This window comes from Carassius auratus, unplaced genomic scaffold (genome assembly GCF_003368295.1).
Source record: "Carassius auratus strain Wakin unplaced genomic scaffold, ASM336829v1 scaf_tig00023879, whole genome shotgun sequence".
Lineage (NCBI taxonomy): Eukaryota > Metazoa > Chordata > Actinopteri > Cypriniformes > Cyprinidae > Carassius > Carassius auratus.
In genome coordinates this window covers 1,550-28,677 of record NW_020525301.1, presented here as the reverse complement: position 1 = coordinate 28,677, position 27,128 = coordinate 1,550, and the positions used below count along the sequence as shown (strand labels likewise).

At 37.7% G+C, this 27,128-nt stretch overlaps 3 protein-coding genes across 5 annotated transcripts; all 3 read right to left on the bottom strand.

The window, feature by feature from the left end:
• Positions 1-7,160: 7,160 nt before the first annotated feature.
• On the bottom strand, positions 7,161-16,448 carry LOC113078013 (pyruvate carboxylase, mitochondrial-like). The gene is made up of 7 exons (XM_026250291.1): positions 16,120-16,448; positions 11,513-11,654; positions 11,212-11,396; positions 9,979-10,144; positions 8,933-9,078; positions 8,603-8,720; positions 7,161-7,357 (listed from the first exon to the last, which is right to left on the bottom strand). The coding sequence occupies exons 2-7, from the start codon at positions 11,652-11,654 to the stop codon at positions 7,176-7,178; spliced, it is 939 nt and encodes a 312-aa protein (XP_026106076.1). The 5' UTR covers positions 16,120-16,448; the 3' UTR covers positions 7,161-7,175.
• Positions 16,449-16,887: 439 nt separating this feature from the next.
• On the bottom strand, positions 16,888-20,556 carry LOC113078014 (calmodulin). The gene is made up of 6 exons (XM_026250293.1): positions 20,363-20,556; positions 19,504-19,534; positions 19,276-19,419; positions 19,086-19,192; positions 18,847-18,982; positions 16,888-18,624 (listed from the first exon to the last, which is right to left on the bottom strand). Exons 1-6 carry the CDS (start codon positions 20,363-20,365, stop codon positions 18,596-18,598), a joined length of 450 nt encoding a protein of 149 aa, XP_026106078.1. The 5' UTR covers positions 20,366-20,556; the 3' UTR covers positions 16,888-18,595.
• A 903-nt stretch (positions 20,557-21,459) lies between these two features.
• LOC113078012 (4F2 cell-surface antigen heavy chain-like) lies at positions 21,460-25,811 on the bottom strand. 3 transcript variants are annotated; one of them, XM_026250288.1, is made up of 9 exons: positions 25,693-25,811; positions 24,536-24,773; positions 24,214-24,404; positions 23,593-23,766; positions 23,217-23,305; positions 22,949-23,091; positions 22,429-22,738; positions 22,294-22,347; positions 21,460-22,196 (listed from the first exon to the last, which is right to left on the bottom strand). In XM_026250288.1, the coding sequence occupies exons 2-9, from the start codon at positions 24,748-24,750 to the stop codon at positions 21,849-21,851; spliced, it is 1,524 nt and encodes a 507-aa protein (XP_026106073.1). In that variant the 5' UTR covers positions 24,751-24,773; positions 25,693-25,811; the 3' UTR covers positions 21,460-21,848. The 3 variants fall into 3 exon arrangements, with proteins under 3 accessions (XP_026106073.1, XP_026106074.1, XP_026106075.1); XM_026250289.1 differs by having other exon boundaries at positions 25,688-25,804; XM_026250290.1 differs by lacking the exon at positions 25,693-25,811 and adding an exon at positions 24,853-24,875.
• Between the last annotated feature and the right edge of the window lie 1,317 nt (positions 25,812-27,128).

Below are 27,128 nucleotides of genomic sequence, written 5' to 3'. Positions count from 1 at the left end.
TCAGTGTTTACTAATAACGTCTCCTGTGGTGTAGCCATCAAACTCTCACTTTTGTCCATTTATTCATAGTTTGTCACATGACAAGAGAAAACCGGTGACATTTCACACCAGTGACATCAAACTCGGTGTAAACATTATTTGAAAGGTTTTAAAAGGGAAAGACTGTCAGAAGATAATGGATTTTCTGTCTGGTTCTCATTCAAAGACATATGACTTCATAAGACTCTGAATAAGGGTTGTGTGAGTCACATAGACTTGCTTTAATAACTCTTTTTTGAGTTTCAGTCTAAATCACTTTTCACATCATCATAGTGTCAAATCCATTTTCCATGTATTCAAAACAGAAGCCCTGACATTCATCATAAAATCACTGCTGCATTTGTGTTTTACATCAAAACGGAAATATGGGATTGGTATGAAAATTGACAATTTGCAATTTATGTATTCCTTTTTTTTTTTTGCCATCCAATTTTGTTGTACCAAATAGAGCAGCTCAGAAATTCTGCCTAACACTTTGAATAATATGAGGGATGAGATGATGTGTAAATGATATTCGGGTGAACCGTTCCTTAACACTTGTAGATTCGGTTAAATCGTTGCACGAAAGAGACCGAGACAGTAGTAAGAGTGAGAAAACCGATTCTGGCAGAAGAACGACACGCAATCACTGGAGTTAAACAGCGTTATGTAAATACCCTCATCTATTACTGATGATTAGCAGCGAAGATGCTTTCTGTTCACAATCAACCTCAGCATGCCTAAAACGCATGCAAACGGGGTTTTATAACAGTGGAGTGTTGAGTCAAGGCTGTGATCCCCAACCTGTGCTTCAGGCACTGTGGGTAGAGCAACCGTCTCCATGGCAACAGCTGACATGAAACAAAAAGGCATTAAAACAGGGGAGATGTTTCTGTCATGTTAATACCATTTAATTCCTTATTATATGTCTAACCAGCAGATAAAAAAGTTGCAACAGTGACCACAACATTAAGCGACCCCCAAGAAGAACAAGGTCAATGAAAGATGTGTAACATAATTGGTGAGGAGAGTCTTCTCACATATTCCTTCTTCCATGACAACACTGTTATCCATTTAACAGGGCTCCGGCAAAAAATGAACAAATTACAAGGCTACCCATCATGGGGTCAACACAGAGAAGTGTATGAATCTGTGCTGGCAAACATGCTTTCAGGCCCACAAGAACATAAAGGAACAAAAAGACAGACATCCAGCACAGGAGAAGAAGAAAAAGAGGGGAGCATGAAATGCGATAGCTCTGAAGGTCAGACAGAACACCGCCACATTCAATCTTTTTATTAGTAAGGACATGGATGAGATGTATCTTAACTCTGTAGCACATGGTTGAGTAACCCTATAAACAGACGATATCCGTTACATGTACATATAAATAAAAACTATTTTTGGTCTATTTTGTTTTTCAACCTTTTTTTTTGCAAGGGTTAATTTAATTAGGGTTAATTATATAATACAATGGAAATAAAACCTAACATTGTGTTTATTGTCTCTATTAAGTCGTTATCTTTCAGTTGACAATGTATCATCAAAAAGATTTAAAGTTGTGTCCTTAGGTTGCATAATAAATCATTTCAAATAAACAAATTGTCAATTCACATCATCCTTTACAAAGTAAAACTACACTAATTAAGGTCGCATCATTTTATCTAATGTTTATGTTTGTGATTAGGGCATAATCTTAACTTTTCAGCTCTGTTACCAAGTATATATTTGTAAACACCATTATGAAATTATTCAAATAAATATCTTCGTAGTTTCAAAACTCTACACATAACTATCCTGGCAAAAACAATCAACCCTGTTACCATCAAGTTCAACTCTGTTTATATTTTCGAAAGACAATGAAATATTCAAATGGAACTAAAACCTAAAGCATGAAAGTAAAACTTACAAAGAAAAAAGTATTCTTTAAAAGTCGTGTTTTAAATCAACCCCTATGACCATGATATTTCCTCTATTAAAGTAAATATTCAAAAAAATTAATAAAAAACTCCACTCATTTGAATAATTGTATCATACGTTTAGTTTTGTCAGTGAGTAGGGCACAAGTTAACAGGTCAACTCTTGTTACCAAGTGTATATTTGTAGACATTTAGTATTAAGTTCTCAAAAAAACTAAAAAAAAACTAAACAAAAAAACAATGCATTATAGTTTCACAACCGGAGGATAAATAACTGGCAAAAATCATCAACCCTGTTACCATCAAATCGTTACCTTTCTAAAAGGATTATTATAAGAATTTATGTATAGATTTGGGACAATGCAATTCATTAATGCTTATGCAACTACTTATCTTAATTAAATGTTTAAAACAAATACCACATATCTAAGAGAATATCATCAATCAGAAAAATCACCTGTCTCATGGAACACTACAGTTTATATTCTTACGGCTACTGTTGGGAAACTTGTGTTTAACTTCTGCTAAAGGTCAGTTCAAGTCATGTTTGCCTAATATGAAGAACAGGAAACATTGTCACACATGACATTTACATTTCTGTGACACACAGTCCTAAACGTGATGGTGACAGTTCATTCGTTCTTACAGAATCTCATGACACTTCTACCTCGCTTCCAAAAACGGAATCAGACAATTAAAAGATCCAGGGAGAATTTTCTTTGACATTAAAGATAAAGCGTGAGAGAACAAAGGAATACATTCCCACTGCCCTTAAAAAAAAAACGCGTAAAAAAAAGCTGGTAATCAGCAATAGGACATGAGACTGAGGGGAGCTTCGAGCGTCTAAGGGAACATGTTAAATGCTCAAATGAGGTTTTAAAGCTTGCTCTGAGAAATCTGAAAGCCTGGCCATCTTTCTCCATTTCCCTCGTCCATATGATAGAACAGATGGAGGAGAGATTTTAGCTCCCTCACTCTCTTCATCTCTCTTGCTCTCCTCCTTCACCAAGTTCCCTCACTTCTTATACAGACACACACACACACACAGACAATACTCCAGATCCTCTTGCTCGCACACACACACACACACACACATAAATGCTAATACATTCATATTCTCCAGAATGCCAGACAACTGACAGCAGAGAGTCCAGAAGGAGTGAAAGACGGGTGACCAGCACACTATTTTATCTGTAAGTGTCTGTTGAATTCAACAGGAACTCCTGCACCAATAAATTAATCTTTTCAGTGTGGCAGGAGATTCCAGTCTATCCGAATGTAATCATGCATGTTTATTCAAGAACTCTTTATCTAAAATTGCTATGTATTAAAAAAAAATGTAAATGTCTTCAACATTACTTGGAAAAATCCACCATGTGGAAGATCTTTCATGAACAGTCAGAAGCTTTATTAATACTATGCAAGAAATGTCATGTTTGTGATTCATCAGACTGACAAACTCTGCAAGGCAGGCTTGCAATTGCGCACATAGAGAGACGTGGTGTATCTGTGCGTGGACATGATTACACATGCTCGCACAAACAAGTCAACACAAATTGCAAAAACTGCTGCCGACCATTAAATGAAATGATTTGCAGTGGCTTACCAAATAAACATATTTGATGTTCTGAGTCCACTTGCATGTTCAAAAATGAAATTTTACTAAATTTACTTCCCTTGGTTGTTAAAGGGATAGTTCACTCAAAAGTGAATTTCTGTCATCATTTTCTCACCCTCATGTCGTGCGTGACTTTCGTCTGCGGGACATAAAAGATGATATTAAAAAATATATTTTTTAAGTTCCAAAATTACATTGTACCCTATTAACACAAACACAGTTTCACAGAAGAAAGTCAGGCTCGGAACGACAAGAGGGTGAGTAGGGTTAACTCTCCTTTTAATGTGACTAAAATTGCAAAAGCATTAAACACAAAAGATGAAACACTGAAGTTGAACAATTTCAAGCAATTCTTCTACTTCATAACAGAGAAGTCAATTAAATCTGCACCCAGTCTGAGAGTAATTAAGCTTTTCCCTTCAAAAGCAGGCTTCAATATACTGAGTTCAGCATGACTCTCTCTCATGAGGTCAGATCATCGGCACAGGCACATGTCAATAATGTGCACTCTTCAAATACAGCTTTCAACTGTCACTCAAAAACGCTTCAGAACGTCAAATATAAACACATTGGAGCAGCACATTCAATGCCAATAATGATAGAGAACACAACAGAGGGCAATAGCTGGTTTCCATTTCAGTTTATGCATTTCTTCAGGCATTTTTATCCAAAATGACAGACTGAAAATCAGACATGCACATGTATCCTCATTGGCACTTGATCAAAGATGCAGCAAAAAGCACCTGTCAAGAAATACTGTAACTCTTTTGATGGCAAGCTAACTGTCAAGTGTGGCTTGAGTTTTCAGCTTGTATAAATGTCTTGCTTAAATCAGACTGAGAACTCTACTTGGATTTACATGGGATAAGAGTTGAATGGGGACAGTTCACTCCAAATGAAAATTCTGCCATTTATTGTCGTTCTTAACCCGTGAAGCCTTAGTTCGTCTTCAGAACACAAATTAAGATATTTTTGATGAAATCCGAGAGCTTTCTGACCCTCCATAGACATCAATGCACCTGAAACGTTACCAGGCCTAGAAAGGTAGTAAGGACATTGTTAAACTAGTCCATGTAACATCAGTGGTTTAACCGTGATACTTTCTGTGCGCAAAGAAAAAAAAAACATTATTTTTGTGTCCCTTGTGCACAAAAAGTATTCTCGTAGCTTCATAACATTGCTGTTAAACCAATGTCACATGGACCATTTTAACAATGTCCCTACTACCTTTCTGGGCCTGGTAATGTTTAGGTGCATTGAGGTCTAACGTCATGAGGGTTAGTAATTAATGAGCGGATACAATTTTTGGGGGGTGAACTTTCCCTTTAAGAGCAAAAACTGTTTAAATAGCAAACAGGGTCTGTAGTTTGTGTTACAAAAGAAAAACTCAGCCTCAAAAAAATGTTAATGATCAATATGTTAGCAGATGATGCCATCTGCAATAGTATCAGGCAAGCCTTTGCTATTTTCTCAAGTACATGGAAGTCCTGTGTCTGTTCCTTTAAACTGAATTATTCAGAACTTATGCAAAAGTGTGTTAAATGTTGTTACCCGGATCAACTACAGAGGATAAAAACTGCATTTTTTTCCTCTTCCAAATCTTTAAATAAACCCTGACAGGTGCATGCTGTCATATGTCAGCCTTCATTCCCAAATGAACAAGTACAATTCAGTAAGGACACCAACATTTGCTCCAAGGTAAATTAAGCTTAGTAAGTTAACGTTAATTCATTTACTTATCGATTAGGGTCAAAGCAGAGTTCATAGTGCCGGTGAGCATGTTCTGTTCACTTAACACTAATGTTATCAGATTTCATTCTTTTCAAAAGCTACTTTTTTCCCCATCAAATTTTTTGGCTTGATTCTGATCTGCAATCTGTGCGGTTTCTAATCACGTTATTTAACAATTTTTAAAAATAAAAATTGCTGATAAAAATTGCTGTAAAATGTCCTTATACATTTTGGCCTACTTAAAAATAATATCCAGTTCATTAGAACCTCTTTTTATTACTTAAAATCACGGTTTGTTTGAAAAATTCGGTTTTTCTCTGTTAGCAACAATGCCCAAGAGGGGAGGAGCTTATCAAAGGATAAACTGACTTGGGTTGCTGTGCAGCTTCAGATTAACCCATCATTTTTGTAAGCTGGTGCCAAAAATCTCTGCTAAAGAAAAAGCACCACTCGCTCTCATATCTCCAGCAGATAAAATATTAAAATCAGAATTGAGAGGTTCAAACCTCCCCACATGCCAGTGCAGGCTGTCCATATGCTCGCTCAGACTGGCATAAAGAGATGAGAGTCAGCCAGATGAACAACATATGAAGAGATAAAATAAAATAAATAAACTCCTGTAATAATAAACAGATATCAGTGTCAAGACCCATCTGGATAGGATTTGAAAAACACAGCACAAGTAGTTTTATGGAGGAAACTGGTTATCAATAAAAGTAATGGATTGCTATAGAGATATTCAGGAGCTTTGTTACTCTTTTTAAAGCAGATGTTAGTGTGTTTCTTTAACAGCTTGTGTGCTGCAGCAAAAACAGACATGTTTATGCAGTGAAATGGATGAATGGAAAAGTTTGATTATAGTTGTTATTCATCCAAAGGCACCGCAGCGCCACCTGCTGTCTACTGCACTGTACTGCATCCTCAGGTACAGCAATCAACCTACATTTACATTCACACCATTTTGTTTTCTAAATGACTGCATCCTTACTAGCTGCCAATAAAAATAATAATAAAAAAATTCATGTAGTAAAAATGAACTAAACATACTTTAAACAGATATGACGAGAAAAAAAACAATGCCATATATTATAAAATACACTATAAATGTTTTCGAACAAGAACAATCTAGAAAGATATTACCTTTTTTTTTTTAAAAACGGTCAGTAATCGGAGACTGACCCGCTTGACAAGCTTGTATAAGATGAAGCAGAACAGTGTAAACTACTAATAGTTACGGTGTAGTTAACATTGTGAATATGCTCCTTCTGTACCAATGAAAAAAATGCATAAAGAAATGCGCACTTATTAATATAATGTTATTCTTTCAGGAGATGTGTTCATAAGTACAGTATCCAAAAATTATTTTAATTATATAATGTTAATCATTCAATTTAATACTTCTTTTCATTTATTAAATAGTTTTATAACTTACTCATTATTTCTACTACTACTACTACTACTACTGCTACTATTATGTTGCCATTATTATTATTCAATTACTAGTATTAAATAATATTCATTTATAGTTAATATTAACATTTAGTTTAATTTTGCGCTTTACACTAAAACGTTCTGTTGGCTACAATGTGTTCTTTCGGGACAATAAATTAAGTAAATTGACTAAAATAATGCATATTTTAATGAATAATGCAGTCAAGACAAAATATTTACTAAATTTAAAGGATGTCTACATATAAAGACAAAAACTGTAGAAATGAGCAGGTCTGGTCAGTGAGATTCTGTGGTAATATCAAGTTATTCAGATCAACTCGTTTCACTCAGAACATCCATTAAAACTCAGTGTTTGAGCACAGTTTATCCATACCTTACTTTCTAACAATAAACTTCTGTAAATCAGCATTTGTATACAGTTTGGAAAAAAGCCAGTGCTACCATCTGTCAGATGTTTTCACTTGTACCTGTCGAGCGAGGTTGACGGAGTCAGCAGTGAGTCGGTCTCTGAGGTGTTGGTCCAGCTGTGTGGCCGGGGCGATCTCCACCACCTTCTGGTGTCTCCTCTGGATCGAGCAGTCCCTCTCGTACAGGTGAATGACATTGCCGTATTTATCGCCTACACACAAAGGACCAATCAACTCATGGAGCCTTACACAGAAGTCTTACATCCATCTGGCACTGTAAACAAACCCATCTGCCAGTATTTCTCCAAAATATAATAACAAACAATCATATAACTAATCAATAAACACTATGCAAATCAGCAGGAAACAGAACTGCACAATTCTGTTCATTGTTGAGAACAGTGTGCTAATGTTTTAATTATATACCAGTCAAAAAAAAAAAGAAAAAAAAAAAAAAAAAAGTAGAACTATTTACTTACTCATCCTTATGTCGTTCTAAACCTAAGTGACTTTCTCTCCATGGGACACAAAAGGAAACATTTGAATCCTTGTTGCTCTTTTACATTTAATAACAGTAAATGAGGACTGACGTTTTCAGGCTCTAATAAGAAATATATTATAAAAGCTATACATGACTTGTGTAAATCATTTCTTCTGAAGCTTGGAAAACTTGACATCATACCTTTGCTTTGCATGGTTTGTCCATGAGAGAAGTATCAATTTATACACATGTGAGACATTCGATCTTTTCAACACATTTCTAAATGATTTATTCATAGCTTGGACTGATAAGGTATACCTACAAGCAAATGTGGTTTTAGTGTTGTGTTTTATGTTTTGATACTGTTTTATTATGGGTTTACTTATTGTACAGCACTTTGGTCAAAGGTTGGTCGTGTAAAAGTGCTCAAATCAATAAAAAGAAAGAAAAAAAATTAATTTGTAATCAGGTTGAATCAGACTGAAGAGTCTTCATAGAAGCATTTAATTTGAGCTCCATCTGAATGGAGTAGATCTTTCATAAGGAATATTTTTGTTTTTAATATTTCATGTTTAAAAAAAAAAAATTGAAACATAGCAACCCAAAAATCTGGATTCATTCAGATTGACAAAAATTAGTGCATGTAAACATATCTACCGACTCAATGATCCAGTGAGAGTTTAATAACTAACTAAAAGGGGAAGATTTTTTGTGAATGAAGATTTAAATCTTAGTCTGTCCGCACACTAAGCTACTACACGGCTTCAAAAAACTAGCAAACAAGTCATGTGGGCCACTTTTATGGTGCTTTTGTGTCCTTTTTACAATTGAAGACTTCAAGAACAAAGATCAACGGTTTTCCTTTAGTGTTCCATAGTAGACGGAATGTAATACATGTTCGGAATGTCATGAGGGTGAGTAAATGATGACGGACCATTCCTTTAATATTAAAATACTTGATCTGCAGTTCACTCACCCAAGATCTGCACCTCGATGTGTCTGGGTTTCTCAATGAACTTTTCCACAAACAGAGCTCCATTGCCGAAGGCTGCCAGGGCCTCGGAGTACGCACGCTGATAGTTCTCCTCTAGTTCCTGATAACACACGAAGCCATAGAGTCACCCAGTGCAAACAGCCAACACACCAATTCATACAGCACAAGTAAATCAAGAGCAAAGTGCACACACTTTTGTGTTCATTTAAAAGTCCTCCGTTGTCAAAGATCACAACTGTCTCTCAGAAGGAACAGAGCAAATATTAATGTGTTCCAAACCCACACAAATAGTGTTACTCTGGGCCATAGTACCTCATACTCCCTGACCACTCTCATTCCACGTCCTCCGCCTCCATAGGCAGCCTTGAAGATAATCGGGAATCCATAAGTGTTGGAAAACTCCTGAGCTTCCTGCAAAGATGAGATGGGAGCGTCTGTTCCAGGTACCACCGGCACACCTGCAGGATGAACAGACACATCTAATTCATTACATGCGTTTTTCTTTTTTATTAGGAGAATGCTGGTAACCAAACAGTTGTTGGTAGCCATGATTTACTTCCATACTATGGAGGTCAATGGCTACCAGCAACTATTTGGTTACCAGCATTCTTCAACATATCTTCTTGTGTCCAAAACTATGAGCCAAGAGGTTGATAATCATTGGTAACAGGTTAGTAAGAATTTTTTCAACGTATTAATCAAATTAGTCATGTTAAACAGCATTATTCCTGATATAAATATATATATATATATATATATATATATATATATATATATATATATATATATATATATATATATATATATATATATATATATATATATATTACTTTATAATAAAATGTATAAATATTATTATACTATATTAACACTTTAGCGCTCGTCCACTCCCATGAAGCACTGTAAATGCTGTAGAGTCAGTCTCATAAGATCTCAAATAATGAGAAATATATATATATATATATATATATATATATATATATATACTTATTGTTTTGCATATTTTGCAATAAAGTTATATCTATAAGAGTTATACATCTCTGTTGTTTTTATTTTATGTCATTCATAATGCTTCCTGGGAAAACTATTCTTTCCCTCAAAGTTATTCCCTCATTAGTACACAGTCTTGTACCTTTCATTTGAAGCAAAAAATATTTGAAAATCTCACAAGAAGACAAATTTTGTCATCTCATTTTTGTTGGTATGGTTCACAGCTTAGAATTCCCTTAGCAAAGATTTTTTTAAAGCCCTTAGGGAAAAGAATACTTCAGGAAAGGCCCATGGAAAGATGAATATAATGTGATAAGAGAGAAGACAGAATGGTGTTCCCCGAGGAGACCCGTTGACGTATGCTTCACCTGCACTGATGGCAATGGAACGGGCCTCAACTTTGTCCCCCATCTTGCGCACCACGTCTGGGGTGGGGCCGATAAAACGGACCCCAGCATCCACGCACGCCTGAGCGAAATCTGCTCGTTCTGACAGGAAGCCGTAACCTGGGTGGATGGCATCCACGTCATTCTCCTGCCAGACACAGATTGTAAAATATCACCATTTGCCAGCACAAGTATTCAGTCACGGTGAAATCCTGTAATATCTATTCAAATGACTGTGATGCTGTCACCTTGTCGTTTATTTTTGAGAATGATAAGAGATGACACCAAAAGACCGAAATGCTGTACTGCTGAACTATCTATTAATTGCAAAATTCTTATGAAATGTTGTAGAAACAGCTTTCTGTAAGCAGATAAACGTTTGTATTCAAGGTTAGCCGACTTAATTCTCTAAACAAGCCGAGGCAAGAGGTTAGGAATGTTACAGGTGCTTAACACAACATGGGTCATTTTCTAAGACACATAAGGCAGTGTTAAACTGACAAGCTGCTGAAGCCATGGATTTATTCATTGATTAAGCCATTGACTGTCTGGTTGTCCATTGATTGAGGCATTTAATCAGAAAATGAAATGTGGGAGAACGATTATTGTTTTACGGTTAAACTACCATCTCTTCTCAGTCGGACTCTGAACTCTTTGTCAGAAGGCATAATTATATACAATTACTGCTCTTCACAGACTTGTTTTTGCTCGGTCCGATAACTGCAGGCTGTGTGTGTATTTCACATGTCACGAGATCCTAATCTGCTGTTTTACCAACACAAACACTTTCAACAAAAGCTGCAGGTGTTAAAAACATGTGAATACACTCCACACCAAACACAGTTCTCACGCTGATTCAGGATCACGGTCATTTAGAGTGTTTTGGGCCAGATGATGGATCTGTCAGCTGTTGTGTCAATGCTATATCTTACATCTTCATGCATGCAAAACTCAAAAAAACATATGAAAAGAAAAAATATGGTTTTCGGAGACATCTTTTTGCTGAGCATAAGAAACTGTTTGCAAACATTTTTCTTTCCACACACAACTTTTTAATGAGTGTGTAAATGTAAAAAAAAAAAAAAAAAAGAAAACATTTTAAAAATTAGAAATGTCATATTATACTAAATTCTTGAAATGTATGTAATAGATAATGTATGGAATGTAATCTGGTGCAAAAGATTTACAGAAAAGCACTCGGGTGCAAAGTCTGACCTTGGCCACTTTGATGATGTCTGGTATATGCAGGTAGGCTGCTACAGGTGGCAGCCCCTTCCCAATGAGGTAAGCTTCATCTGCCTTTTGTCTGTGCATCTGGCCCGTGTCCTGCTCAGAGTAGACGGCCACGGTGCGGATCCCCAGCTCTGTGCAGGCCCTGAACACCCGGATGGCAATCTCTCCTGCAAAAAGCATTGAATTAAATACAATTAATTTATGCCATCATGTGTTTTTATACCCGAGGAGGACAGAGTGAGACTAAAAACTAATTTGTAATCCATACTGAACACTGACACACCTCGGTTGGCCACCATGACCTTTTTGATGGGTTTGTATTCCAGAGTGTGGGGTGCGGTATGGGCGGAGCGGGTCATACTCCACACCCTCCTGATGGCCAACAGGCCCAGGGCGAAGCGCTTTCCTCCCACCTGCAGCAGCATCTAGTAAGCGAGAGCAAAGATAGATGCATTACAAAAGCTTATTTTACTGTAGCGATATCTTCTGAGTGTTATCTGCATTTCTAAAGAACCAAAGTGTTTAGTATCCTTTCTCACAGGAGCCCAGCTACTGCTTTTATGGAGATAATAACAAGAGTCAAAGGGAAGGTGAGGTCCGAGATAATGCATGAGACAAGAAAGCAAGCTTGATAGAGTACAAATGAGCAAATACTGGCCTCCACTCTGTGGGAAGATACTCAAGGCTGTCTTTAAAAAAAAAAAGGGAAAAAAAGCTGTATTTCAAGCATATCCACATACCACTGCAAAACAGGAATACAGTCCAGTGCCCACAGGGCCAAACTGAACAAAACACAATATCATATTGCCCAAGCGCACAGCTTAAAAAGCTGAGACTGAACACCTGAAACAACAGCAGTGCTGATTAATCTCAGCGGGAAACACTGGAGGACCAGACTATGAGGAGACAGGAGACAAGGGCAGAATAGTCTATAAAACTGACAATTAAAGGAGATTCACATTACAAATCTGATGAAAGAACATGACTGAATCAAAACATGACGTGTGTGTGCATTCAAAAAGTAAAATAGCTCACTTGGCTTATCTACTACTATTCAGGTGTCAAGAGGCAAAAACCATCAGTGCATCGAGTGCGCTCTCACTTACATTCAAAGAAAACTACCAACTAAACCGTAACTAAAACTCCATGGGTTAATTTCTTTTTTTCTTTTTTTTAAGAAAAAAAATTGTTACGAACTAAAAACAACATGTTAAATGCAATTAAACAGTTAAACAGCATATTATACTGAATTGTGCCATTTAGACTAAATAAATTTAAAAAAAAATCAGTCATTTTAGATACAACAAGGGAATTTAGGCACCCCAACTAGGCATGGACGGTTACCGGTTTTAAGATATACCGCGATTTGAAAGTTTAAAAACTACGCTAATATTTTCCATTATACTGTTCCTGCAGTATGCGCTGTTTTCCATGTCTCCTCAAAGACTGAAAGAGTAGAATCCCTCAGGCTGAGAGCAGTGTAGAGAGTCACACTGAGCCCTCCTTCTCCTGTTGGTGCGAGCGAGCGGTCAGTCACATGTGTGTAGGATGGCCCAGGTACACTTTTAGCATTCCTTTCACTCTGGTGCCCATGTTACCAATTTGGGGATTTTGTCACCAATTTTAAGTACTTTCTCATTGTTGCAGCGACTGTTTTTTTTTTTTTTTTTTTTTTTTTTGTGACAAGGAGCCATTTTAGCTATATTTAAAATAAAGCTAGCAATTTTTTATATTTTACTTGGTCACACCCTGCTGTAGGCCGTGACCGCTCACGTTTGCTCTCAATCATGCAAACTGGACAGTGAACACACCAGTACTCCACGCTTGCCATGATGCACACCACAATTTCATTTATATCAGGACACCAACTACTCAGTGCATGGACATCTTATTTTAACTACGGACACAAAAGTTAAACCCCAATTCATGCACAGTCATATCAGCCAGATACTGAGAGAGACAGTGCATCGTCGTGCCTTGTGCGCTGGGATGCAGTATTTTGCACTTACTTTGTAATAGAGTGTGTTGACTGAAATAAGTTAGTATGAATAAAGGTTTTGTTTTTGGAGAATCATAATATCTCTTATCTGTTGTATTTGAGCAGGACAGGGATGCACTTTGGTGACACATAAAATAAATTCCATCATATTGGGACATTCATCCGAGTGAAAGAGAGAAAAAAAATAAGATGCATTTAGGAAACAGATGTTTTTTCAGCTATTTGAACTCTCATTCTGATGGCACCCAATCGCTGCAGAGGATCCAGAGGTCAGCAAGTTATGTAATGCACATTTTTTCTGTCTGTTCCAAAGAAGAAACAAACACATCTACATCTTGGATTTTTTTAAAACATCCTGGTACTCTGATGGGTCAAGTGTCATCCAACGTACTGACGCAAAACCAGTTGAAAAATCAATGCTTTCAATCAATTCATTAAAAGAAACACACCTTTGTTCATATTTGCCAACTTCCTACAGAAAACATGCATTTGATAACTAAGGGGATATTGCAAAAACGTGCTCAAAGGTCTTCCTGCTTCAGAGGAAAGATATTTGCACAGCATATATGGCCCCTCAGAGGAAAGGGCAGAGAAAAAACATGCATTTATATCGAATCTGCAAAACACATAATTGCTTAAGAAACATTCAGGCTGATTTCTTCTGGGAGCACATTTAAGGGGTCTTATTTCACTCAAACTATTCTATGGTTACGGAGTGGTTCAACTGTTCCTTAAACTTGTCTGCTCTTAAATAAGGAACATCCCTCTGCCAAAATCACAACAATACAGTGTCTGTTGTCCTGGCTGAGAGAGAACATGACACGGTCACATGAGCTCAACGGCAGAGACACAAACTGAAGCTGCTGTAAACAATAGTGTGAGAGTTTAGGACAGTATGGAGATGGGGCAATGTACTTGTTGGCATTCTGCATGTGTAATGGGGCATGTAGAATAGTGGGGGGTGAGTTGGTTGCAAAATTATCATATCTTCCTGACTGGATGGAAGCAGGTGGCTTTGAGAGGGTTACTGAACCATTCAGATTCAACTTTTAACTCAGAGTATGTTGGCACAGCCTGTGGTTTCCTATAAAAAAAAAGAATTGTACTCCACTCAAAAGAAAACCTTAACAGATCCACTTACAAACTCACACACAGCCCGGTTTATGCTGTGAGAACACAAGGCCATTCATTTGCATTTACAATGGGGGAAAAAAACTGCCTCTTTTCGTATTCGATCTACTAAAACTTTTATTACTCGTTAAAGCAACAGACAAAGTGGATTCATTTGTCTTTTACACGCAAACATAAGGACAATCCAATGTTTAAACTTTCTTCTGTTTGTTCTTCTGATTTAATGTTTTAATCTACTAGATAGATAGATAGATAGATAGATAGATAGATAGATAGATAGATAGATAGATAGATAGATAAGATAGATAGATAAGATAGATAGATAAGATAGATAGATATTCCTGCTTTTGGCACTTCACAGGTTCCCACCACGTGGCTGATGATGCCTCGGATATATCCCAGAGTTCAAGAGTCATCAGATTCCAGGAGATGATCATCGTGTCATATTATCAGACACCTGCTGCTTTTCATAAAGCATGCTCAGTGTTATGTTACTGTGTTTAATATAACAAAAATCTGAGTCAGGGGTGATTCTCTTACTATGATAATGTGACAAAGAGCAAATCCAAGAACTTCCAACTTCAGATTTTATTGCAGTGACAACAGCATAGCTGTAAATTTCAGTAGATCTTGTTGAATTTAGAGGGAAAAAATGGTTTATGGACATCGAGATTATTTACATAAGAGAAACTGTAGATCACGGTCATGTAAATGTAATGTGTATCATCAGTTATTTTAAGGTATTTAAATCACCTTTCTGACTTCAATGGATCCTTTTAAATTGAACTTCTGTGTGATATTCATTTTTAATCTTTCAATTTTAATTACTTTTTAAGTTTGTTTTTTATTAAAGCTCTCAATTATGAATAATTTCCGCTCAAGGCTCAACCCATCAAAAATATTTTTAAACTGGACATGAATTAACATACCAGCTGCAGAAGAACCTTTTATAAAAATAATTTTTATTTATTTTTTCCCTATGCATGACATTCAGGTAACCAATGCAACTTTGCCATAAACAAGATAAAGATTCCCCAGTATTTGTAATCTGGTTTGTAATCCTTCCGCAAATAAAAAGGCTCGTGGTTAACGTGTCAATAAAATAAATCAAAACAAACAAAAAAGTACCTTGATTACATAGAACGCAAAACGACGGAAGTGTTCTAAATATTGGCTGTGCCCAAATAAACTGCACAAATAAAGACATATGGGCAACCCTAGACCGTTTTGACACTGTGGTGATTGGACTGGATTGGGCAAATGAACGTTAAAATGCCATCGACATCTGCCAACTTGAACCTGAAGTTGAATAATCACTTTCCCATTAGCAAGCTGCTTGCTGCTTTGCTTTTCAAACTGACTTGCTGTAATGAAGTGTTTGCTGTAATGAAGTGTTTATGTTTGGCTATGTGTTAACGAATAATTTATAGGTCAATCAAGTGAGCTAAACCCAACAGCTTGATTCAATCAGTTGGCACATGGGTTAGCAAACAGGAAAGCATGCCTTTTGGTCGCATGCTGCACGACTTCAAAAAAACAAACTCTCCGTTTCATAAATATTTACTGCAGAAGACACGGCTGTCTATTCATTGAAAATAAATAGACTTATGATTAAGTTTACCCATCATGCAGCTAATGTTTAGTAGGACAGCAACTTGTACACATCATACATGTAATATAGCAGTTTACGACAGCAGTCTAAAAAAAAACGTGCATCATCGGATCTGATGAAGGGATTACATGCGAGAATGCAGTCTTACCTTCTTATTCTTGACTCAAATCTCTCGCGTTCTGGTGCCCAATCCTGTTCCTTGAATAAGGAACGTCCAGACGTAAAAAACTCAATGCGCAAGATCAGTGATTATCAATGTTACGTCGCAAGCGTGGATACGTAGTGAAGTAACTATGTGCAAGGTCCGACCCATAGACAGTAAAAGACCTCCCTTATTTACATCATCTGCCCGTGTGTTATACCGTTGGCGATGGGTCTGTGCGCAGTCATGTGTGTTCAGGTTGTCTAAGTTGGCTTGTCCTGCCCCAAATCACTTTACACTCTTTTATTATTTTATTTGGTCCGTTGCAATATTCTCCTTGAATCAATAATCCACAGGCGGCCCCGCCCACGTCTCCCTTGTCATTGATGTGATTGGTTGCCGCTAAAATCGGCAGTAAATAATTCGTTCTGCGTCACGTCAATCAGCAACAGCTCTGTACAGGCGCCGCTACTGGACATTTAGGGAAACCAAACAGGATTTGGGTGTTGTAGTTTCACGGCGGGATAAGACTACAAACGGATAATGGACTTACAATTTGACAAATTCAGAAATTATCTCTTAACGGTTGTAATATGTGCAGACCTTATACATTATGTAATTTGTTTTTTTTTTTTTTTAGATGATATGCTGTAGACACTGTGGTTCGTAAATGGACTAAAAATTCAATTCAAAATTAAAAAACAGCTGAATATTGCCTTGTGCAAACAAATTACAATAAACACAATAGATATACATTAAATACACTTTTCTGTCTCTCTTACACTATTTTTTAATATAAGCCCATGCAGGTTTACAGTTATATAGGCAACAGCGTTCTGAACAAAACGAGGTAATTTAGAAACAGAGGTCCAATACGTTTATTTCGCAAGAAAAACAGAGTTCTGCAATGGAATGCATAACCTTTCATGTTTTACTATATTCCCTTATAGGCAGAAGAAGAGAGAGGAAAAAAAGAACCAAACAGTAAACTTAGATTTCAGAACGGAAAAAAAAAACTGCATTTAAAGATCATAAAAAAAAAAAAAATAGAAAACACAACAGTAGAATAAATTAAGAACTGGGGCAGAAGATGCAACACCACCATCATAATGTATGTGATTCTACCATTAAGCGCTGTTTTGTTTAACCTTGGTCTATACAGTTACAAAAAATGGATTTCATTCAAAGCACCTGCATTCACAGGTTTCATGGCAGCAGTTGCTGCACCAACATGGCAAACACAGTCAAACTGGACGACAAGCATTTCGCACCATCCCAATTGCCACTGTGCATGAACCACAACGACAGGACCATGGAAGAGGAGAACATGCTGTTCAAACAGGTTTCTATGAGAAAAGATCCTAAAAAGATCATAATATGCAGGTGTTTTTGATGTATACAAATATATCGAACAGCCTGCAGGAAGAACCAACACACAGCTTAAATGTAATATTTTTCCCTAGACAGAAATTGTCCACTGATTAGGACATTAAGTGCAGCATCAAAATGTAAGACTGTATATTAAGGTGTTAACCATTTTACTTCTTCAGTACAAACTCCACACAAACAGAGCTCCAACCAAACATTAAAACTCTCTACACCAGTCTTGAACAAATAGGTGGCACTGCTTTGCGGTAGTGAAATTACTGAGGAAATGTGAGTTTGAAAGAAGGTCAAAGCCTTTCCACCATTTTTCTCTGAAAGAATACAAAAAGGGGGCAAACGAGCAAACTAACTGAAATAATTGGTCCCCAAATAACCATTTCCGGATTATTCTACACAGGTTTGTCTAATTTTCTTTTTTATCTTACACGTTAGTTATGCAGTCCCTAAAGAACAAGCCCTATACCAAAACGTAAACTGTACTTCGTGGCTCCACTTTAAACCCAACTACAAGCACTCGCTCAGACACACAGATCTACACTTACAAAAACAATCACACTATGACATGGAAGTTTGAGCCATTTCGTTATATAAAGCCCCTGATTAACCATGAATGGTTATTCACCATACAGTTCTAAGACCACTGAGCAGAAGTTGCATGAGAAACATGCAGTTAAAGGAGAACTAGCAAGTTAGAAAAAGAGGCAAGCTGGGAAGAAGAAAAAAAAAAACACAGAAACATGCCAAACGTAAATAAAGCATGCATTGCTCTTGTCCATATAGTATGTCACAATCTTTAAAATATTGATACATGTGTTACACTGCTGTTATCATCACCATCATATATGCAATGTTTGAACTTTGTTGTGCATGTAAATATTTTCTTCCAAAGAAAACCAGATAATGTAGGGAAAAAGCTGACAGGAGATCATGTTGGAAAAACAAGCAGAGCAGAGGACTGATCAAATTAAGGGAAAGTGAAGGAGAGCAAAACTAGATGGACAGGAGTAAGAGACTGGGTTGTGAATGCTTGTTGAAGGTTGACAGTGAGAGTGCTGCCCACTGTTTGGTCTGTTTTGCTCCTTTTGGTTTCCAGTTTTTACTTTGCTGTCATCATCTGCACAAACTCTGTAGGGTAAAAAAAAATGTATGAGATCAACATGCAATTCTTCATAAACTGATTTCAGAATTACTCTGCAGTGAATAAACTACAACTAAAGCCTTTCTTGGTGTCCATTTTAAGAAATGTTCTCAATCTCCTTAAACACAAGCTCAGCGTTTCAGACAAAATATCAATTCACATAAAAAAAAAAAAAAAAACGCATCAATGACATTAATATATGGAAGTACCTTCATAGTTGACCTGACCGTCCCCATCAATATCTGCCTCCCGGATCATCTCATCCACTTCCTCATCTGTAAGCTTCTCCCCCAGATTTGTCATTACATGACGCAACTCAGCTGCACTGATATAGCCGTTTCCATCCTGTAAAGCATTAGTCATTGAGACAGGTGAACATTCTTCCACTTTTTTTTTCTATAGAAATACCTTCAATAAGTGCAATTTAAAAGCAAGTACACTTCCATACCTTATCAAAAACTCTGAATGCTTCTCTGATCTCCTCCTCGCTATCAGTGTCCTTCATCTTCCTGGCCATCATTGTAAGGAACTCTGGGAAATCAATTGTTCCATTGCCTGAAGGGTAGAAAAAGCCAACAGATTTAGAAAAAGAGAAGAGCTATTCTAACATGGCATTATTTGTGGAAGGGCTTCCTCACCATCAGCATCAACTTCATTGATCATATCCTGAAGCTCTGCCTCTGTAGGATTCTGGCCCAAAGACCGCATGACAGTCCCCAACTCTTTAGTAGTGATGGTGCCATCCCCGTCTTTGTCAAATAAGGAGAAGGCCTCCTTGAACTCTGAAAAATAATAATAAATTTATTGCACATCATCAAATTGCTGGTTTAAGATAAAGATTTGAAGCAAAGGTTAATCTCGCATACCAGCAATCTGCTCCTCTGTTAGCTGATCAGCCTATAGGAAGGACACAAAAAGAAAAAAGTTATTATTTTAATAGCACTGGCATGTCTTCAAATGTTTCCAATCAGTCTGAAGCTCAGTTGTATTGTTTGCGTGTTAAACTGAACGGAAGGTGTTTAACATCTGATACCTTGTGTTTCACTAGTTTGATGATGTCATTCATGACTACAACGCCTAGTTCTGGCGTTGTGAATTAGAAAATTGCAAAACGCTTTAAAAGGCAGACTGTCCTGTTGTATTTGAACACATTAATATAGTGTGTTGTTTAATTTGTCCATAATGAGGTTTACAGTTACTTAAAGACCAGCTGAATGGATTAACGTGAGTGCGCATGCTGTAGGGAACTACAAGCACGTTGTGACAGATCAGATATATTAGAAGCAAAGGCTATTTTTTTCACAAGGGACGATACGGGTTTTGTATAATGTAAATGAGGGCGATCTTCACATCCATCATCGATGCTTTTCAGGCTGTTGTCTGCATGAGGCGAGCTGGCAACAGAGAATCAGTCAAGGATGTGCTAGTATAGCGCATTTTATGCTATGAACATCTCACGCCCATTTGCGATTAGAGGAAGCGCTCCAAAAACTCACACCGAAAGCTATAAAGCTGTTTATTGTACAACAAGAAAACTGTGTGTAACTCGTTTATGTGACGTTAGCTCGGGAGCTCGCGCGCTTTCAACTGAATGACGGTTAGCTCGCGAGGAGCTAGGCTAACAGTAGCCCATTCACACTCATCACTTCGCCATGGACGCTCAGCCATTTTTTGTAGCTACGCTGCACTTTAGCTATTAGGATAAAGAGTTATAAAGTAACTTACCATAGTATTTGAGTGTGAACCACGTTAGACTGTACGTACAGGAATTAAACGGAAACCCAAGCGTTTGCTTTCCACCCGTGCGATTGTCGAGCACTATCTTCTGCTGCTGTGCGCCCAAATGTCAATATCACTACGCCTTGGTAATTTGGTCCAAAGTGGGACGTCGCACTCCTTGACAACAACCTGTTACTATGGTCTTCCTCCGCCTTGTGGATGAAATGTGCGCACTCTAAATTGCACGGTGAAACTGTTCCGTTTTCGTTTAAAAAAAACTTAACCGATATATTGTACGGCGTTGTTTAATTTTAAATTTTTGGATTATTCTTCTCATAAGCCATAGCACACAACAGTGGCTTTCAGAGTTGAATGAATGGTCCGGAGAGTTTATATATAGAAGTCTGATGGCGCTCGTCAGCTGACCTAGGAAACGTGTTTTGATTGGTTGACAGCCACCTGCAATGCGTCAGGGAGTCCTCGAAGAGAGCAGTTCTTAAAGAGACAGGCGCATCCTGCAGATGCAACACTAGCAGCATGTCACAGAAAGAGTCTGCTGGTGTTATTACGTCTTTTTTATGGTCAGTGCTATTAGGTTCTTGGTCAGGTTTGTGGTCCCAAATGAGTAATTGACCTAGAAAAGTTGAGTTGTGAAAAGGTAGAGGACACAAAAAGGAAACTAATCAAATATGGATCTTTTTTTAGATCTAAAATTTAAAAAGATTATCTTTCATAAAAGAAATTTTGTTTCTTGTGATCATTAGGTCAGTTTTTTCAGACATCATACACACTTGATATAATTTCCCTCATCACTCTTAGGCACTGAGCCGATCTCATTAGGGGTTCATAAATCTGTAATGAGTTAAAATAGCCAGGTGAGACTGTGCTCTCCATATGCATAATGAATAACTCTAAATAAAGAAGTCATCAGTAGATACAACTGATATAATGCTATGCTGGAGACAATGAGAGGCGCTCCATTTTATGGCAGTAGATTTTAATAATTCAGCCATGTCTCCGTTACATCTCATTATGCTGGCAACACTTATGAAAACAGACAAGGGAACCCCACCTGAATACAATGACAGAACAAACAACAAAGATAAACTGCTTCACTTAATTTATTGTCAACAGCTTTCATTTTCATGCATCTTTTTACCCATTACATATCAGGAACAGCCACCGAGGTTTAGAACATTTTTTGTGTGTAGGATTGCGCTACATTTTAGAAACTAAAAAACATAAGGTTCCAAATAAAAACAAATAATTTTTCTTCCTATGGAATGTATTCCAAGTAACAGAACAAAATAAAACTAGCAACTCAACCAAATTTAGTAGTCATGTAGTGCATGTGATGCATGTAACAGTACAGTACAATGTGATAATATATGCCAGTGTTTTTGTACTAAAGGATAAATAACGTAACAGAATGGCCAAACAAACGCTTGTAAAATCAACATCCTCACACTAACTGCGGGTTTACAATGGGTCTTCAGGGAGTGTAAGGGAACTTCAGCATTATACCCTGTTCTGGCTTCAGCTTTAGTTGTGCAAGGTTAAGCACTTCATCAGCACGTTTATCATCACTAGTACTGAACACTACTGTAGCATGTTCAGGGATCTCAGCATGCTTAAGATGAAGAGTGACATTTTCTTCTGAGTGCCAGTTAATTGCAATGATGTAGCGCTCATTCTGGTCCCAGCTTCGCACATAGGCCATGGCGGAGGGCGAGCTGAACAAAGGCAAGTATTCTCCATGCTGCAAAGAGCGCTCTTTCGACCTTTTTTCACTCAAGGTTTTGAAGAACTTACGGAAAGTGGTTTTTTCATCCATCTTGCTCTGTAAAACAAAACATGAAAATGTAACTAAAGCTGCTAGTCACAACATTAAATAGGGTCACTCTGGAGATTCAGCACTGTGTGCATATGCTCCTTACCTCTGTCAGATTGTCTTGAGAGTCTTCCCATACCATGGTCGGGTTTTTGGTCACCTAAATGGAAGGGTAACAGCATTTTAGGATCTGCTCTTGGAAAAAATATGGATCCGTGTAAATTCTCTTACGTCCACTCACCTCATCTTGCAGTCCAATCTCATCCCCATAATTAAACACTGGTGTGCCTGGCAGAGTGAGCAGCAGCAGGTAACTCAACTTGACTTTGACAATCCCCACCAGTGAAGCCAGGTGTCCAGCAACACGCCCACCTATGTTCCAAGCCAGTCTGGTCTGACCGTAAGTGGAATACAAGCGATCAACAGTACGGGCAACGTCCAGAGCAGATGTGTTTCTTAAAGCACCAGTGAGGAGCAGGTCCACACCAGTTTTGTTCAACACAGCAATGATATCATCAGGAGAGGACTGTTCCGTAACACCAATTAAGACCCTGGAAGGAAAAAAGCAAAAAAAGTCAGTGTAGAAATCGATATAATTAATATAAGCAGCATGTGGAGCTGTTTGGTTGGCAACACAATCTCAAAAAAAGAAACGGCCCATTAGTGTCCCCTTGACTGGAGTTCAGTTTGTAAAAGTCGCTCCTTTACCTCACAAAAGAGTCCACTGATAAAATGTAAAAGTTCAACTATGGATTGCTCACTTCTTTTTTTCCACTGATTCCGTCTGGTTGTGGATAAGGACTTCAACATCCTCCCAAAGGGACAGGGCTGCAGTGGAAACCTTCTCGACACCGTAGAAGAGGAATCCATCTACACCTTCTCCTAGCCAATGGACCAGAGCAGGCTGCAAAGACAGAAGTCACAATTATTACTCTGAAAACACAAGCGCACAAATCAATTTCAAGTGACAATGTCGATTAAGAAAATAAAGAAATGATCCAGATCTATTGCTCACAGTCAAGGTCATACCTCAAGTTTGACCACAGTGCTGACAGCATCAGCAAACCAGGGCTCTTTGCCTTTATAGTTAGGGGTCAGGTCCAAAACAACAGAGATACCTAGAAGTGAACAAAAAAGAAATGCATTTAATAAAAAAAATATATATATATAGTGCTGGACTGCTAGTGCTGCTTTTTTGTGGAACTATCTATTGACAAAATGAAACAGCATATATTTGATTATACACTGCTTGGATCATTGCATCATTATTACAGTGATTAATACATTTCTGATAAACGTTTTGCAACATTTTGCTTATTTAAATCCAGACAGTGAGTCAGATTGCAAAAAAACAAGATGACTCAAGTAGAAGATGCCTCATTTTATAGTGCAAACTATAACTCACCTCGCTTGTGTGCAGCCTTAATGAGCTCTTGAAACTGTATCAGATTACCAGCCTCTTTAGAAATCTCAGTCAGTTTCAGTTCCTCAGGCTCGTCAGCACTGGACACATGGATCGGGCCAATGATCAGACCCTTCACCTTCAACTCATCCATCGCCTGAACCTTTTCAGCCAAACCTGAGAGGTAACCAGTCAGAACGAAATAAATATGCGATATTGCAAAACATTACAGACAAAAAAATAAATGTGGAATGTTTCAGATCATGGACCACATTCATGTTAATACTGACTTCGTTGTACCTCACATAATTATTATTATTTTTTTTTTAAATATATACACACATTACAAGAGGTTCTGCCACCCTTCCTTTAAAATCAATATGGTATTCATTTAACATAGTCCACAGACTGATATATGAGCTGAGCAAACAGGATGGCATGGAAGTGGATAAGGGAGGAAACTAGATTTGTCGAATCAGCAGCATAAGGACAGAGCAATTAATGTGTTTGAACATGTTTAAAGCCTGACATCCGCCTTTAATCCCTTAACTAACCCATCCCTGCAAACCCATCCCTCCTATTTTGGTTGCTTGGATGTTGGTCCATTGAGTCATCTGTCTTTACCTTTCAGATCTGAAGACTTTGTAAAAGAGTTCACATCTCCAATCTGGTACAGCGGTCCATAGTTCCACCAGTTCATCTCAGGGAGGGGCTTGCATCGAGGAGCTTGAATAATAATGGCAATCGCACCAGCTAGCATGCCCAGCCAACCAAGCCAGAACAGGATAAGAAGTGCCCAACGAACCTTAACCCACCTATTCAAGAGAGAGAGAAAAAAAGAAGAAAAAAAACACCAGTGATAAATCGTTAGTACCTACAAACTTGAAAATCCACACCAAGGTCTAACTGAAATAAAACAAGGTTTAACCACCGGGGCATTTCGTACCCTGGTGTTCCAGCTACTTTCATGAGCTCTTCTTTGGATAACCCGGTGAATTTGCTCTCCTCATCTGGAATCTTCACCTTTACAATGCCATTCTTCTCAGATACAGGCGAGATAGCGTAACTATTTCCAGCCTCCCCCTCTGTCATGGGCTGCTTCTCCTGCTCCACCTCATTGAGCTCCACATCTTTCATATCCACTTCAGAATTGTTGCTCATTTTGTCAGTTTATGTCGACAGTCCTGAAAACAAAAGGAATCAGCTTAGCTGCATGCACTAACTATAGGCACGTCACCAGAATTTTGGGTTCAGGAAACATACGTTTGATGTCAAGGACAAGCAGAGTTGCCAAGTAATTGGGCTGCTTTAACACTGCTGCCTCAGGTTGGACTGCATGTACGGGGTGAACCCCGTCAAAAAACGCGTATTTTACCACCTAACAGGTTTTTGATGGTTAATTTTGAGTAGCAATTGGGCGGGTTTTGCTGTAAAAACCGGCCAACCCTGTACAAGACACCAGGAGGCAAGATACGCTGAAGGTTGCATCACCAAAAAAATTCACGCGGAGGTGACTATTTAATAAAAAAAAAAGTTAAAACTGATGTACTAATATCCCAAACGTCGCTGGTATACGAGATGATTTGGCTTTCTAAAAAGATTTGGGCTCTGTTATTAAAACCAACAGTTAATCCATCTTAAATCTCCAGCGACCGTAGACATAACAACCAAATGCCGGGTGCCAGACCACCAGATCTATTCTCATCGAATCTAACGTTATATATATTAAAATAATAATACGTTTAGACGAAGACCTAAAGGTTTTAAAGCATTAATTGTAAATCACAGTATAAAATCGTTTAAATCTGTAGTTTTTTTCAACGCTGACGTATGGTTGAAGTAACTGCAGTTTGTAACCGGATTGGTCCAGTTCTGTGTGCGCCTGTTTACTGACTCACTCAGGCTCAATGAATTAACAGCGTTAACCGAATCATAAACAAGTTAAATAAATACAATAAAATAAAATAAAAACATACTAATGTAAAAGTGCTTCTAAATATGAATAAACACAAAGTACGGCTCGTGATACCCGTAAATATCAGGACACCGGCAAATTGAGGAACTAACGTTACATACATTTATTTAAAACAAAACCAACCTTACCCAACCGCACTGGAATAATGAGGGAAAACCTCGTTTAAATGATCTGTGATGAGAAATATCCTGCAGGGATTCGGTGGTTTTGGTCGTGACAGTGATGCTCAATCCAGCTTTTATACGGCCAAACGTGCTCCGAGTTTCTCCTCCCAGTTAAGGGCGGGCCACACACAAAACCTGTTTCCAAGCTAGAAATTCCCTACAGCATTTCCGCGAATCGATTCTTTTGGACAATTCGTTTGAAACAACCTTCTTTGCATCATGATGAAACTGGCTCGCCAACACATGTCCAGTATGTTTTATTAGTTTAGTCTGCTACATTTCTGCTTTAGGTTCCTTTAAGTAATTTTATCTTAATCAGCCAAATCCTACGGTCACTCCTAAAGATCCGATTCAAAAGAACGATTCGCTCAGGAATCATCCACGACGTGAATCGAGTTCAACTTGCGCAATTATAAAACTGAACCAGTTATTCTTTTTGTCAGTCACGGGCATATTATTTCGCTGTGTTTCTTGCTTTAATGAGTGCTGTAGACTGAGTATGAATCTTCTCTCGATGGCCTAATTAAAGAAAACGAACAACTGAGGGGTACGCTGACCTGTTTTTCAGGCGGACAATCCAGTTTTGTAGCATTTAAGAGAGTCCACCTTAAGAGCCTGACAACACTGCCTTATTCTCTCTCCTCCCTGTTGTTTTCGTGACTGTACCAGACCTCCATAAACAAGTTTTGGGGGTTGAGGGTATTTAGTTTCTTTCTTAGAAAGATCTTTATAGGAACAGAAGAGAACAGTTCAGTTATTTCCTCAATGCTCAAAACTATATTCAAATTCTACTGTTTACCAAATATTTATACCATGTTGTATTTAAAGTAGTTTTCTACAAGTAAAGTGTAAAATTTAATGTATTAGAAAAAGACCAATAAGTGAAAAATAGCTTGATTTATATAGTGCTGACGGACAAATATATTGGAATTATTTGACAAAAGAGTTGGTCAACCTTTGCTCTAATTTTGTTCACTGTTAAGCAGCTAAGCCTGATTAAATGCAGCTCAATGGCTCTTTTATTTGAATTTACAATGACTCTGAAAGTTGCTGTGAGACTGCTTTATTAATCAGGACTAAATGAAACAGCAAAAGAAATAGCACAGATTCAAAATAATAAACAACAAATCCCTAAACATATACAAACCTCAAGGTTTCAAACTATTCATTACCTTTTATTTCCCTTATGTGCTTGTCTTTTGCACTATAAAGTTCCATCTCCTAGTTCTAATGTCCATTGAATGTAGCACAGCAACCCATGCTTCAGAAAAACATTCACGGCATACAAATGATTGTGCTTCCACGTGGTCTCCTAGAAGCTGTCAGGAGAACTGAAATATGATCAAACAGTAAAAACACTAAGGAAAACATGTCCTGGTGTTTTAATGAATATTTAGGAG